Here is a 15,744-nt window from a genome sequence, read left to right on the forward strand (position 1 = left end):
GATGAACCTCATCCTTAGATGTCAATTTTTGTTGTAAACTAAATTTTAATCAGGTCGTGAGTTGTACATTTTGTAAAGGTTGATCCAACAATTTGCTCTGCCTATCAATGAATTCTGCAATTTATATTTTATTTATATTCAATTGATAATTGATATCTTTGATAATAATTACCTAATTAAATCAAATAGAGATATTTTACATGTTGAATAAGTCTGTATTCAGAGTTCTGGACGTTAAACGAGGGTGTTGGCCGTTAAAACTGCTGGGTTCAAATTAAACATAGTTCACATAATCCTCACTTTGCCTGACATTATGTACACAAAACTTTCTGCATGTATGTAATGTCGATACGGCCAACAGTTATAATTTGTCCGAAGAATTGCCCAGTGAACAATGGACGTTATATGGATGTTTTTGGACTAAAAATTACTGTGGATTTTGTTTGTTGGATCCTTGATGTGACAGAGACATCAACTTGCCCGTGAACCATAAAACGCATGGAAGGTGAAGACCCCCACCCCCCCCCCCCGAACTTGTTTCACCACCCCACATTACAAAATAAGGATGTGGCATCGTATCACCACCATGGTAAAATAAGTTCAGAGATAGAACTGTGAGCTTTAACGCTTCCATAGCGTGACCAGGCTGTAAAAAATTTCATCGTACAAACAAACCAAAGGAATGCTGATAAACGCAGCGCTTAATGGGTTAAATAACATAAATCAATCACCACAAAATCCCCCCCCCCCCATCACAAAAAAGGCAGACCACATAAAACAAAAGTAGTTTATTCTGTTATGTCCAGCAGTGCACATCAACTGAGCTGTTCGAACAATCCCATTTTACAACCATTTTACTGCTCCGAATGCACACGTGAATGTAAACTACAAAAGATGCCTTCTTTTTATATCACCTCCCCTAGGTAATGGCACTCAGTCAGCCCATAGTTAGTAGAGCCAGGAAAAGGATGATGAACAAATAATATTTCATAACTGCCAGTAGGCTACTCTGTATGCAATGTTTATATGAGCAGAATGCAAAAAAAAAAAAAAAAATTTTGTTATTTTGAATTAAAAAAATAAAAATTTAATTCAAAATAACAATATAAGGTTTCTGATGGTAAACATCCATGTGCAAGTGAATTGGCTCTGAAAAAATAATAAAAATCATATTACTCGACGAAACGTAGCTATGAGCGTGAGAGACGACCCACGCGAGGTGCTGCTCGCTGACGGCGACTTCGTCCGTTAGTAAGACGGAGCAGAGCTGACGCTGTTCTTTGGCCAATGAGAAGTGAGCAGGAGGTGTGGCTACCGGGACACTTCTGTAAAAACACCTCAGCCCGCTGCTACATGTTTACTGTACCTAAGAGACACACCGGATGGGCCGTACAATACTGGGTGTGCATTCAGCAGGAGCCCGTCAGGAAGGAAGGAATCGATCCATTTAACAGTGTTCTTAAAGACCAAGCTATCACTAATAAATAGTATTAAAGCTGTTCATACAAATAAATAGTTTTTATTTTTTTCATACCACAGAACAATTTAATATCAGTGATTAATGGCTGTTGAATTTTAATACTTGACTAAACATCAGTTTTGAGTCCTGTGCTAACAGACAGCAACAGCCAGATGTTAAGCCTGAACTCTGGATTCCTTTAGCAAGGCTAGCTTATGTCATAGAGAAACAAGATCCGATGATATTCACAACCCTCAGAGTGCACTTGGTATAATGTAGTCGTCGTTGTGCGCTTCTTGTGATGTAGTCATCATTGTGCACATTATATATAGCTGTCATTGTGCACCTGTTATAATTTAGCCGTCATTGTGCACTTGTTATGATATAGCTGTCATTATGGGAAAATGCTGTTGGATTTCTACGGGAATGCAAAGAGGGATCATTTCAAAATAAAAGTCCACCTATTCAACCTGGTTTGTTACCAAATGTGAATAAGAGGGTGTAATGTCCTCATTGTTCTCATTTTGTTAAAACCAATGTGGGGGGGGGGGAGAGGAGGATTCAAACTAAACTGAAAATGATTTGCTCTTACACTCAAAAACTCATTTAAGTGCCGAACTTTATCACTGTGCACATTTTCAAAACAACTGAGCAACTGCTGAACTCAGGAGAGACCCTTTCAGTAACAAAGTAAAATGTTATTCAAACCGAGGGACAAACTACACTGTGAGAGGTGAACGGAGGCCTATTCATAAATATAAGGGCGGGAAATGAGGCCTGTGTGCTTAGAGCATCACAGCTGGATTATTTAAGAAGTCTTTAACTTTGACTTTTGAAATGGTGCTAACATATATTATAATCTCTGGAAATATAATCATAAATTTGAATATTCTTCCTATATATTAATTAGAAAATGTCCAAGGAACTGACTGTGAAAGGCCTGGAATCTTAGTACATCATTATAATAACGAGAGGTTTAACATACCATTATATAGGACGGGTATTAATGCTACATGCCCACCTCTTACATAGATCACATGAAAGGTTTGCATGAAACACATTGGCGTACACCCTTCATAAATAAACTGAACAGAGATCTTCTGCATAAACCTGGCCATCTCTCAAAGGTACTCCTAAAATCAGAGTATTTCAAATAAAAAAAAGATCGTTTATAGTGGCTGGATTCAGAATTTGAAATTCAAGCTTTTTAAAAAAGTGACCAACCCTTCCGCATCCACTGAAACCCACTTCAGCTCGAAACCCCGAAATCAGACGAGGAAACGTCGGCAGGTTCTCAAAACTAAAACTTCACAACATTACCGAGCGAAGACTGCGTAGTCCAAATCAAAGCCACACTTAGCAAATTAAGCGACTCTTTCCATTACAAAGAGTTACGAGTCGGTGCAGCAGATCGGTCAGGTCGAACTCAGGATGTAAAAGTGTCGAATCACAGAGACAGCGGCAGCCATTAGCAGACAGTAGCTTGAAATGAACTAAATGTCCATTAAAACATCCTAGAACCGCCTGGTCAGCTGACTGCTTTTTGATCCAAAACGGCGTTAATTAACACTGCACCTGGGTTTATCAAGCCAGAGGAATGCGCGAAATGCAAGTCTAACTGCACCTTTTCCGACCCTGGTCGGAGAGCGGGACTTTGCAATTTTACTATGGATGGGACTACATCAGGCAAGTCAGTGATGGACAGCTGCCTGCCGCTCCCTCCATTACGGAGTTCATGAAACTGCACGGACTCACAACTGCACTGCCGCCTCCATTTTAGATTAAGCATCCTGGCAAACAGGACTGTCGGGCAGTTATCCAACTGCCATGGTGCTTTGTTCTTCATTCCCGAGAGTACTAAATTTCACGGATTCGAGAGTGCTAAATTTCACAATTTAGCCGATTTGGGACGAGCGCAAAACGTGTGATGCGCGTCAAAGAAACTGACCTCCTGCGCCCTTTTTTAGTTTGGCGTTAAGAAGGTGAACTCCGTCGAAAGGTCAGTCATCTGAGGTCTTATGACATGCATTAGATTTACAAATAATAAGGACGGCCCACTTACGAGAAGTCCAGAATCAGCCACTCCCTTCATCAGTCAACAGCACAAACCAGCTTCGCTACATGGCGGACGTTCCTCGCGACTACGCTTGAAAATACAAAACTGTAACAAAACTATTTTAGAAAGGTTACCTCCCTGATCACATCAAAGAACCCAAGAGACGATGCAGAAACTCCCGTCTTAAATGTACTAAGCTAATCCCGAAGGGCGATTAATGGTTTCGAAACTCAAGTGGCAAGACGAGGTCAAGTTATCTTCCAGTAAAATGCGCTATTTAGTTTTGCTTTCCTATAAAAGCAATAACCAGTTTTCCCACATAAATGACAGCATTGCAAACTATACAGACAGACTAATCTGTGTGTCCCTGTGACGCACAGTTGCCATAGTTGACTGTCAGCTTACTGAATATTAGGGTTTAAAATGCAGACATCCTGTACTGTGGCAGCAGATTTAAATGCCAAGTCACACCCAGTCTTTGTTTGGCTGATGAGCAAAGATTAATCTAATACAGGCCAATCTTTAATACACTTTGGCAAGCTTGCTTGGGTAGTGATACAGAAATAAATATACCCCATGGTAATGTCCTAGAGCTCTTTTTAGTTTCAGTTTTTTTTCTTAAATAAGCTTTATTTGTCAATACCTGGGAGGGAATCCACACCCTATATATACTTTTAGTTTCCTTGCCAGGTTTGCTTTAAAACAAAATAAAAAAAGAAAAAGAAAAGAAGTGATGACATCAGCCAATAAAAGGACACTGCCACCACCCGCTCCCAGAATGCAGTGCGTTCCGCAGTAGTCCTGCTCTCTCCATTCTTTTCCTCTCATTTCAGTTTCATAGTGAAAAGTTCCTTGGGGGGGGAGGGGGGGGGCTGCTCACCGTCACTTTTGACGACTTCATTTCTCTCATGTTTCTTTCCTGGATTTGTTCTGTATCAGGAGGAGGGGGGGAGGCACGTTTTAAAAATACTGCCACTTTCCGAGGACTGTGTCTTTGATTGCGTCGACAAACTGCGCAGGCACCCAGTAGACCCAGTATTGAGACGCTTCCGTTGGACCCAGCTGAAACGCCTGGGACAAAGAGAACCAGCACAGAAATTCACATCTCGGACACAGCCGTGGCACCAGCACGGCATCTGCAGTGACAACCTTAACTCTACAAACTCTACTGCCTCTAGTGTGGGAAGAGGGTCCTATTACAACATAACCATCAACAAACTTGGCCGAAGCATATAAGATTATATGTGATATTATATATTATAATATTATATATTATACGGCTACAGCCGTAATTAAAATGTCTTCTCTACCCAAGCACTGACTCACGTCAGACAAGTTCATCTGCCAGGATAAATTTCCCTTTCCTCATATTTGTGTGCGGTGTGAGTGATATAGAAACATTCAATCATAGCAAAGAAAGGGTCACAGTGGGTTTAGTGATAGACTAACTAATAGGGCCCAAAAGTAATACAGAGTTCATTAGAAGCATGGCAAGCCTCACCATCATGTGATAGTCCTCGTGACCTTCTATTGGTTCAGTGACCACATTCTTAATGGAGCCCATGGGAATCTTCTCCGTTCTCTCTGGGGAACACAATGGAGCAGTGTGGTTCAGGTTTACTACGAACTCGCACGCATCCAGAAAGCACGAGAAGACAATTCCTACATCAAAACGAGTACAATGGCCGACCACCACGGAGCCAATGAAAACGGCCTTCCAGTGTCACATGACCGGACTTCTACTATCCAGGAAGTACCGAGCATATAAATACGAAAGAACCGAACCTCAATGGAAGGCTCGCTCTGGCCTTACCCTTGGTTCCGATCCACAGCTGGTCTTGCTCCAGTTTGAATGTGAGTCTCACCTTCCCGCCCGATTTGTTGTACATTCCTGATAAAGGCACTGTTGGTAAGCGCTCCTGTTAAAACAAATGAGAAACCGTTTGCAGCCCATTAGCGGTGAAAGACAAAGGGTTTGTTCACCATGCAGTACAAACCCTTTTCCCAGTTCAAATGCCTGTCAGTATGAAACCAGAGAAGAAAGGCTGACGAGAAATGGTTGGTCAACAGAAAGAGCTTAGTCTAGACCTGAAAGAAAACACCACGTTACATGAATGATTACAACAGGACGTGTTTTTTTGTTTTTTTGCAAAGAGGGATACTTTACCGAAATAACAGCATAACTACACACCAAAATTTGCATATGACCATTTCGCAATGTTTCGGTAACCCAGAAAACGAATTCAATTTGCGGTACATTCCCCAAGTACAATGCGTTATGGAAACAAAATTAAATTATAAATTGACTTGACCGGTTCATCGGAGACAGACTTGTGAGGCATTCAAAATATGAAAAATGACCTCTGTTATGAGGTCAGGGGCATAATTTCACCAGAGTTCTTCGATATGTGTGTGCAAAAAACAGGTGCCTTCTTAAAATACGTACAGCTATTCCAAATGACTCTGTTCCTAGCGGGAAGTGTGCCAACACTGCAGATGAAGACCTTTACTAAGCACATTACAATGTACCAGTCACAAAGTAATGCAAATGAGCATGTCATAAAATAATGCCCAATTTCAATTACTTTCTACTTTTTTATTCCGGACACAAACCAGCCATACTGCATGTCATAAAAATAACAACAGAACAAAGCAGTGTTCATTTATAATATCTACTTCACATTTGCGCATGAGTTCATAAAAATAAAAATAAAAATAATTTTAAAAAAAGATTACTAACAAACTTGCATGTTTATCAGAGCATGTCAGTATGCTACCAAAATGAAGCACAGTGCTTTTGACAAGTACAGAATATGATAGATACAGAATGTGATGCAGAAATAGCAATGTCTCTTACAGTAAATGTGTAATCAGTAATGTAATGTCTCATCTACCTTTTAAATAATTCCCTGATTAATGAGCATGACAAAAAGACAAATGCACGGGGGGGGGGGGGGGGGGGGGGGGGGCAGTTGGTATACCTTATATTTATACCAACAGCAAATAGAAATGATTTCTAAAGAAAAACTCCAGGCTGAAACACAAACTCGTTAGTAAACGTGTAGCAGCAACGTGAAATGCATTCCAGGGTTTATCATCTGATATTTGCACATTTTATTCTATCGCCATTTCCAGTTTTTCCCCCACTTGCTCTACTTGGCTTCTTCCGGATCTGCTCCAGTGTGATATTTTCCTATAGAGCTACTTTCTCCACCTCCCCCTTCGTGAGAAAGTTAGCTAAAAGGCGGCAAGCATCGACTGCGGAAAAACAGGGACTAAGTCACTGTGACGTCACACATTGACTTCCAATGGGCTCGGTGAAAACTGTTTCGAAACCACGCAAGTGCAGTTTTCGGGTGCTGCCATGTTGAACAAATTGGAGCCAGAGACTGTGCAGTAGGGAAAAGGGGGACCCTTATATGGGCATGAAGTCTGGCAGCGTCAAGGTTGTCCAATAAGCGTGTGAGATACAGTGACTCGGCAGTGACGCAAACAGTCCCCAATTCGTCCACAAAATATTACAATCTTGTACAAATAACACAATGAAGTAACAAATCGGCACATGGGGAGACATTAGACAAAGAAAAAACACATATTGTGACTTCTTGTGGGAAAAAAAAACTATTGACTTCATATTTTGACCATAATTGGTACAATTGACCTCCACTGAAATGGGTGGCAGAAACACCTGTACTGGAGCCAACCGCACTGGCGCTAGTGAGCAACTAGTAACTAGCAACTAGTCTATCAAAAAGACCAGGAAGCGCGCTTCACAAATGAAGCCCGGGGTGCGTTCTAGCCACTTATTTTTTTTTTTTTTTACTTCCTTGCTTCCTTTCCTAGTATGGAAGGCCAAACAAGTAAAAAAAATACGTATAATTGACGTCTGGAATCATGTGTTGTCAATGTGGGTGCATTCCAATCGCTTATTTTATTCGCCTTTTGTCTCTGAGGTCCTTGACTGACCCGCAAATCGATCAAGGTGCGCCATCTTTGAGGACATTCCAACCCGTTATATAGTTGCTAGGAGGCTCCCGAAGAATTCTTGAGCAAGGAAACACGAGTGTACCCTTTGCAGAGGTATTTTTTTGAACGCGTGGCATGTAATGATCGATATGGACCCACCTCTCCCCATCTGCCACGTCTGTAATTGACGTGGCTTCAAACTGACGCTTGAAAGAGCAAGGACGTTCCAAAGGACGTTCCAAAGGACGTTCCAAAGGACGTTGCCTTAAACATGATTCCTCCGTCCCAGTGTCCTTTCCTTGCTTCCTTTCCTTGCATCCTCCGATGGGTGGAGCTAGGAGCCAGGAAAGGAAGCAAGGAGATAAAATAAGCGAATGGAACGAGCTGACGTTGACACCGTGTGATTCCAGACGTCAATTTCATATATTTTTGAACCATTCAGCCTTCCATACTAGGAAAGGAGACAAGAAAAGGAGAAAAAAAGCAGCTGGAACACATCCTTAGTTTTGGCCGCTCGACTTAAAGCGAAGTCAGAGACTGTGGTCACACCCCCCAATTCCCTGCCGAGCCACGCATTGCAGTCTGGACTATTGAGGCTGCTAGCACTTCAGAGATCGGTTTGTCCAGATAAATCACTGATTTCTCTCAGTAGGGGTATTGCAGGAAGCCAATTAGTAAGGAGTCAAGGCAAAACGCCTCACCTGATGTCCCTAATGGACTGAAACAAATATGACAATGATAGTTGGTGTTATAGCGAATTGAAGACAAACCCTCATATTAAATTTCATTGTGCCTTGTGCCAATATCACCACATGACATCACATCGTCTACAGAACTTTACTGTGAAAAACAGAAATGCTACTTTAAAAAAGAACATTAATTAATTAATGCATTTGTTAAGTCCACCTTGAGCTAAATTAACACGTCACAAATCAGATATGGAATTGGATCTTAACAGCCTTATTTAAAAACACCACATTCATCCAAGGGCTTACCTTTGCTCCTTTTATTGATGGCATTACATCTTCAGGTTTTCCTTTATCCAGTACTTTTCTGTGTTGCTGTAATGAACATGTTAAGGTTTTAATATAACAACTAAAACTTAAAATTGTTTTGTTTTTGTTAAAGGAAATCCTATTTTGTACACTAGAGATTTTGCATACAAAATAGGCCTACCTCTTCTGCAGTTCACTATGATGAAGCACCAAACGTGGCATTGACATGTATCAGTACCAAAAGTAAAAATGATTTAGTGCATTCTGCACTCTTACCTTTTGTCGACATAAAGGCTCCTTTTTATTTTCCTCTGCCTTTACTTCTTGCTGAATAACTTCTTTAGGTGTGTTTACTGCTAGGACATCATTAATTGTAGAACCCACTACCATTATTTTTGCACCGTTTGTTACTTTAATTTCCCGCAGAGTCTTGTCCTCGGGAAGCAGTCCTTTGTACATGACTTTTTGCATAGCAGGCGGAAGACCTGGGAACATTCGGGAAAACAGGGATTCACTCGTATGGTTGTTTGTGTGAAATCACGTAGCTGTCAAGGTAGTGGCTTGCACAGAGACCCTTACCTGTGAGTGAATGAATTCTTTCCTTCAGTTTGGCTCCCGTTCCATCCAAAGGAAATTTTAGATCGTACTTGTTCTTGTTCCAAATAACTTTCAAGTCCACCATCTCTTTCCCTTCGTCATCGGCGCCGTCGCCGTCGCCCCCGTTACTGACAGCGGTGTCCTGAGATGCGGAGTTTTCACCGTCTGTCTTGGAGGCTTGATCGCAGGACGCGGCATCCCCTTCGCTTAAAGTCTCAGACAGCACCGGGTCCTCACTCTCCATTTCTACTCCTCGCCCTAAGAATTCATTAACACTTCATGTTAATAATCGTGCGATTAAACGTAAACACTTTGTATTGTGCAGCTGAAACTCTGAAAACCACCCCGGAATTTTTGACAGTGATTACATCTAACTGAGACATGTCTGGTACTGCAGGTTAGCGCAGCTAGCAACAGCAAAGTTAGCAATGATGATTTGGCTTAATTCAGACCAGGCCAAGCTTAACTAGCATAGTAGTTAGCCAAATATGGACGGCTTCAGACATGGATAATGCAAGCGGTCACAATATAGATACCATTACAAGTAGCAAGCGATTAAGTTAGCGACATACAATCCTACATGTAACTACAGGTAAAAGCGAACTGACTAAACTAGCTAGCTGGCTAAAATGCTATCTTCTACTGCCTGGGGTACAGCGAACAAGCATGCTAATGTTAGCAGACTAGCCTTAGCAGATGTGATTTAAAACAAACACAAATATTAAAAAGAAATGTAACGGGGGAGGAAAGGAGCAGGTCCAATAAACAATATAGTCCGGTTACCATAGCTATATCTTATTGTTTAAACCAGTAACTTATGTAACAGTGTTTTTGGCTCCGTAACAAAATCGACTTCAGAGCTAACATTAGCTATAAACCACAAAATGTGCGGATATAACATTGACCAGTTCCATATTCCCAAACGCTTGCCAGCAGTTTTTGTGCATCATACGGGTTATACATTCATTTATAAGTACATCCGTAGGCAGCTGTAAGTGGAAGAAAAAGTATTCTGTAATACCCACCATCCTGATCCGCCATAATGATTGTGTACAATTTGCAATGTGCCCGATGGGAACCTTACGCGCCTGAGCTGGGAGGCTGAGCTAGGGGGCCTCCGTACCGACCCGGCGTTGCGCAAATCAAAGGTTTTTCATGCTGGAAACATGGCAGCGGCGCTTGAGTTCAGTGAGCTCAACGAGCATACGATATTTCAGCGCTGTTTGAGTCTGCGCACTAGTGACGCTGTCATTCCGATAGCTGGGATCGTATAGCTACAGAGCCTAATACACTGGAATACGTCAATGATTTTGCGCATAATCTATACACCATTGATCGAACATGCAATGCTCAGTGAGCCAAAAGGCAAATTGCGGAGCTGAGTACGGTAGCTTATGATCGTCGTTGTAATGGTAATGGGATCCTCATTGAAAATGCAGACAAACGAACATGCCACATATGAAGTCGCTTGAAAATTTTGAATTTAGTTAATTAAAAAAATATATTTCCATAGTGCATGTGATGATAAAATGTAAGACCTCTAATCGTTATATTTTGCCTTAATATCAGTTGTACATTACCGAGTATGATTCAGTGAAACACCAGCACAAGGACAGAGGAGACTAAATGGTGGTGCTTTTCCATGTGACATATACCAGAACCCTAAATAACAAATAACACATTTTATGTATTGCTGATCCAAAGGAAAAATATCCTCCATGGAATTATCCAGAATACATACACCACATAGCCTACACAAAATGCCACCACCATATTTTATAGCATCAGTCTTCTGTTGTTGATGCGATTACTGGACTGATAATAATCTGACTATTATTATTACTGACTGAAATAATTTAGTGGCAAACCAAATCAATCCATTATCTATAACTAGATAGGCAGGAATACACCCTGGACAAGCCGCCAATCTATCGCAGGGCACACACACCATTCACTCACACACTCATACCTATGGGAAATTTAGTCTTCAATCAGCCTACCTGCATGTCTTTGGACTGTGGGAGGAAACCGGAATACCCGGAGGAAACCTATGCGGACACGGGAAGAACATGCAAACCCCGCACAGAAAGGCCCAGGCCAGATCTGAACCCTTCTTGCTGTGAGGCAACAGTGCTACCCACTGCACCACTGTGCCGCCCAAACCAAACCAATGTTGTTTTAACTGTATGTTTCTTTCACATCGAATTCCTGGGTGAAGGCAGAGCAGAGGGTGTTTCCCCTTCAATGAGATAGTGTACAGTACCACAGGCATGCAGTATCCCTTAACGAGACAAGTAGGCCTATACCAGCATACATAAAATGATTTTTCCCTCCATTTTCACTGAAGCTGCAGCTGCTCCAATTTAACTATTTTCACCATTGGGCTGTGTGTACTAGCAATTACCCAATGACAGCATTGATGTGCTTCCCGTCTGTGTGATCAAAAGCAACAGTCTCTGAACTGAAAGCAGCGGCAATGTCGAATACATGAAGGGACCGGATCCGCAATGAGCTAGCTACGCTGTTACTGGATTCCTACCTCTCTCCCTCACTCTAACGGCTTCGTATTTCAATGACAAACACTTGCCCGTGTAAAACTGAAAGCAATTGGCTTACAATTTAACCCAGCTCTTTGACTGCATGATATAATGTGGCCTAAATAAAACGTGGATGAAAGAGTATGTTTTCAGTAGGCATCCCCCAATGGATTCTGTATCAATAAAGCTACACATTCATTACAAATTGTCCCACGCTGCTAAATAGTGTGCTCTTTCAATAAAATAACCTATAGATTATATTGTTATAATCAATCCTTTGTTGGTTGCAAATGATTCCGTAACTTGCGTCACCTAACTTGCGCACCTTTTATTTTTAAATGCAACCTAAATGTTGCACAAACATCTGTGAAAAGCCTACAAGATTTTTTAGTATTTGCACTGCAGGCATTGTAAATTCTATTTATGCCATTAAATAAAAATCTTAAGAAATTGCTTGTGTAGGCCTACGACTGTGCTGGAGCAGAAGCCTGTCAGACTGGTCTTCCATTTGTTTCCTTCAAGTTCGAAAGACTCAAATGAACGAAATGGACTGAATGACTGAATGTGTCTGATTTCAGAGCCTGGGGAAGTCACAGAAACAGGATTTTTTCCCTACAGATTTTAATTCATTCATATCTGTCGGGATGTGAAGGAACCAGATACTGAATGAACAAAAGTGTTCTAAAACAAACGTACATGCCAGACTTTTGAATGATCTATTGCAGTCGATAGAGTGTGAAGAAAAAACAGTGTATGCGCGTGCGTGCGTGTGCGTGTGCGTGTGCGCGCGCAATGCAAAACACTACAACTGTCTACTGTTGCCAGCTCGCTGCCTTATAGCTGCGTTTGTGGACTTTAAGATATTCATTCTGCTTCTTTTTATTATGGCAGACTTGAGGGTGTTCAATGTGGTAATCCTGGGAATAGGATTTCTGCTAATTTTCACCGCTTTTACAACATGTGGAAACATTGAAGTAAGTGAAGCTGGGAGGAAGTGGATGTTAATCTGATCTTCAGCGCTAGCTCCCTACTGTAAACGGACTGGATCACAACGCTTAGTTTGTTTCTAAGTAAACTTTGCTTATTTAAGTAGTCTACCTAACACTGCAACAACGAGCTTTAATGATATCCGGTGAACATTTAAGACGTTTACTGAGCTTGCAAACCGGATAAGACGTTACATTTTGTAATAATAACTAGCTAGTGATAGATAGTGACTTTGGCTAACTGGGAATTGTTTCCGCTAACGTAGTTTGACCGTCTGACTTAATGTGGCTGAAGTCCACGTGCAGATTTACCTACCTTTACACTAGTAACCTATCCTACTAGTTGCATACATTGTTTTGTCTTTTAACGCGCCAATATAACAGCTTGTTACTTTGTAAAACGTTTCGGATATAGCAGGCATTGTTCCACGTGATCAGATATGTCTGTTATATGGGTGACCATATTTTGGAGTAAATAAGAGGACAAGGGTGGGTGTTAAGAACGTAATACGAGGTTATTTGTTTATATACGATCTATGCAACGATTTAGTTTATAAATCCAGCATGGACGGATATTTTCGGTCCCCGAAATTATAAATGGGACGTTTGCTAATCCTAATTTAGTGTCTGTAGAGATGTACTTGTTTATTTTTGTTGCTAGTGAGCCGGGTTCACATGTTGACATTTTCAACGCTCAATATTTATTGCACGTGTGTTCTTGTGTGTGTTTACCATTACTATTTCTATCCACACCAAGAGTCTGCGCAACATTGTTTAGAAGCGGGTCAGCAGCCTCCACTCGTGTTTCTAATTGCCGTCAGCGGACTGAACGATAATGCGGGACGAATGGACTCAAATTTAGGGCTACCGCATTAAAAACGTCCTCTGCATACGTGGAAACGATGCATCGGGCAATTATAAACCGAGTGGAATAAAGTTAGGATGTAGTTCATTTATAGTTCAGTTTCATTTATTGTCACTTCTGTATGTTTGTGGTTACATGTCTATAAGCTCTTTTAAAGCTTGGTTTGTATTCTAGTTCCCCGCTATATTTCATTGTTATACCTAAAGGGAAAATCGTTTTTCATTTGCACTACGTTTGAAATCGTATGACATTTTTCTGTGAGAACCGAAGAAATCCTATGTAGTACAATAATACAAATAAGTATCAAATATTTAAGTGACATTGACTGAAAGCTTGTTGAATAATTAGGGGAACAAACCAAAATGATAATTTTAAAATTTGTTGATGAACAGTACATTTGTGTTGAATTGAAATAATTTCTTAGAGGGAAATGTGGATTTATGAACAATTAGATTTGCTACTGACAAGACTGATTACAAGTTTGTGTTTCTGTTCTTTAATGTTTTTGCTGTTGTGATTTTGGTCTATTTTTCTAAGTGGTGTGTTAACTGAAGCCATTTTGTCTCTTACTTTCCTAAAGCAAACTGTGATTAAAAGCGTGGAAAATAGGACCTTCATAGGAAGTGGCTACCACAGGTGAGAGTGAGACCGTATGTAATTTAGTTTTGTTTAAATTCAAACTTCATAAGCAGGACCTCGTCTGATTTTATGGGTCAATGTTGAGCCCATTTTTAATTACACCAAGCGATTTCATGCATGCTTTCAATACACCTTTACATTGTGAACAAATTAATACCCATTGCAATAAACTCAATTTCACTGCACTTCAAACAAGATGAAATGGCTGCTTTCTTTCTTATTATGGTTTGAACTAAATGCTTGTAGACTACCTGTGTAAAACGTTTGCAGTGATAGTTTGGCTGCCATGGTCACAGCAGCGTGTGCAGAATGATTACAGAGCAGCTGTCGCTGCTGAAGGTGTTAGCGGTGCACGTGCACAGTTAGGATAGCCTTGCAGTCAGCGCTTCGCTGTTCCATCTGTAAAATGCTCTGCACAGTGCAGAAGCAGCCAGGCTGAGTGTTTCTGCCCATAGATGAGCTCCACCAGAAACTGTTAGCGCAATACTGGAAGCAAGGAAGTGTGTGTGATTGGGCCGCAGAAGTGCAGACACTGCCCGCTATCATTGGTCAGAAGGTTATCCGGAGAATTTGACTGAGCCCTTCAATGCAACCTTCAACTATTTAAACTTTACTGTAACCATAACAAGACTAAAGAAAAGGAATTTCTGATGTAATGAATGAATTGCTGATGATTTATGATAATTGCTAATAATAAAATAATAATAATAATAATAAGAAACAAGAAGCAATGTTGACCTCACAGCAAGAAGGTCCTAGCCTGGTTCGAATCCAGCCTCGGCCTTTCTGTGTGGAGTTTGCTCTCCCAGTGTCCGTGTGGGTTTCCTCCGGGTACTCCGGTTTCCTCCCACAGCCCAAAGGCATGCAGGTAGGCTAATTGGGGACTCTAAATTGCCCATAGTGTGGGGAGTGTGTGTGCGTGAGTGAATGGTGTGTGTGCCCTGCGATAGATTGGCGGCCTGTTCAGGGTGTATTCCTGCCTCTCACCCAATGCATGCTGGGATAGGCTCCAGCACCCCTTTTCTGCTGTCACCGTTATATTTAGGATGTTGGTAGAGTGTGAAGCATTACTTTTAACCAAAAACAGTTTGTGTACCTGAATACCAAGACCAAGATTCCTCATCACCTTCTGTGCTGATTATATTATCTACCTACAGAGAATCAGAGGAGACTGAAAATAGGGCATATTGGCTCTGTATGCTGTATTCCCCATGTACTGTAATAGAATGGCCATGATTCCCCTGGAGTAAGCTCTGGCTTGCTGGGGAGTAGTGGCTGGCTCGGTCTGGTACCCTTAATAGTACAGTTTACTGGCGTGGAATGCTCAAGGCAGGGTCTCTCTATCACAGTTTGACCAGGATTTAGGCCTTTTCTGGGTGTATGTTTCCAATTTTCCTACTTTCAGGCAGTCTTTTGTGTATTTAAATGAATAAAACAGAGTTTTGTACATGGTATCATGCATAGTTTAACAGATACATGTACCTAAATGGCTGCCAGTTTGGGGGGGGGGGGGGGGGGGGGGTTAACACTTTTTATCTGATTGTATGTTAGGATATGAATGAAGTAAAAATCTGAGTTAATTCATAGTAATTGTACAGAATGCAAAGAACACAAAATTAGTACAGTTTTGTCCCAAGTATGGAT

The 15,744-nt window shown here is 41.1% G+C and overlaps 2 protein-coding genes across 3 annotated transcripts in view; one reads left to right on the forward strand and one right to left on the reverse strand.

The window, feature by feature from the left end:
• Positions 1-773: 773 nt before the first annotated feature.
• ubfd1 (ubiquitin family domain containing 1) lies at positions 774-10,262 on the reverse strand. The gene is made up of 7 exons (XM_035398723.1): positions 10,099-10,262; positions 9,056-9,331; positions 8,753-8,961; positions 8,477-8,542; positions 5,329-5,434; positions 5,017-5,099; positions 774-4,586 (listed from the first exon to the last, which is right to left on the reverse strand). The coding sequence occupies exons 1-7, from the start codon at positions 10,112-10,114 to the stop codon at positions 4,476-4,478; spliced, it is 867 nt and encodes a 288-aa protein (XP_035254614.1). The 5' UTR covers positions 10,115-10,262; the 3' UTR covers positions 774-4,475.
• A 2,133-nt stretch (positions 10,263-12,395) lies between these two features.
• Positions 12,396-15,744, forward strand: part of LOC118216213 (UNC93-like protein MFSD11) — a 69,548-nt gene continuing 66,199 nt past the window's right edge. For both annotated transcript variants that reach the window (XM_035397289.1, XM_035397288.1), the window contains exons 1-2: positions 12,396-12,584; positions 14,042-14,097. In XM_035397289.1, coding sequence (XP_035253180.1) covers positions 12,495-12,584; positions 14,042-14,097 — 146 coding nt within the window. In that variant the 5' untranslated portion in view covers positions 12,396-12,494. The remainder of the gene's footprint in view (positions 12,585-14,041; positions 14,098-15,744) is intronic.

This window comes from Anguilla anguilla, chromosome 17 (genome assembly GCF_013347855.1).
Source record: "Anguilla anguilla isolate fAngAng1 chromosome 17, fAngAng1.pri, whole genome shotgun sequence".
Classification (NCBI taxonomy): domain Eukaryota; kingdom Metazoa; phylum Chordata; class Actinopteri; order Anguilliformes; family Anguillidae; genus Anguilla; species Anguilla anguilla.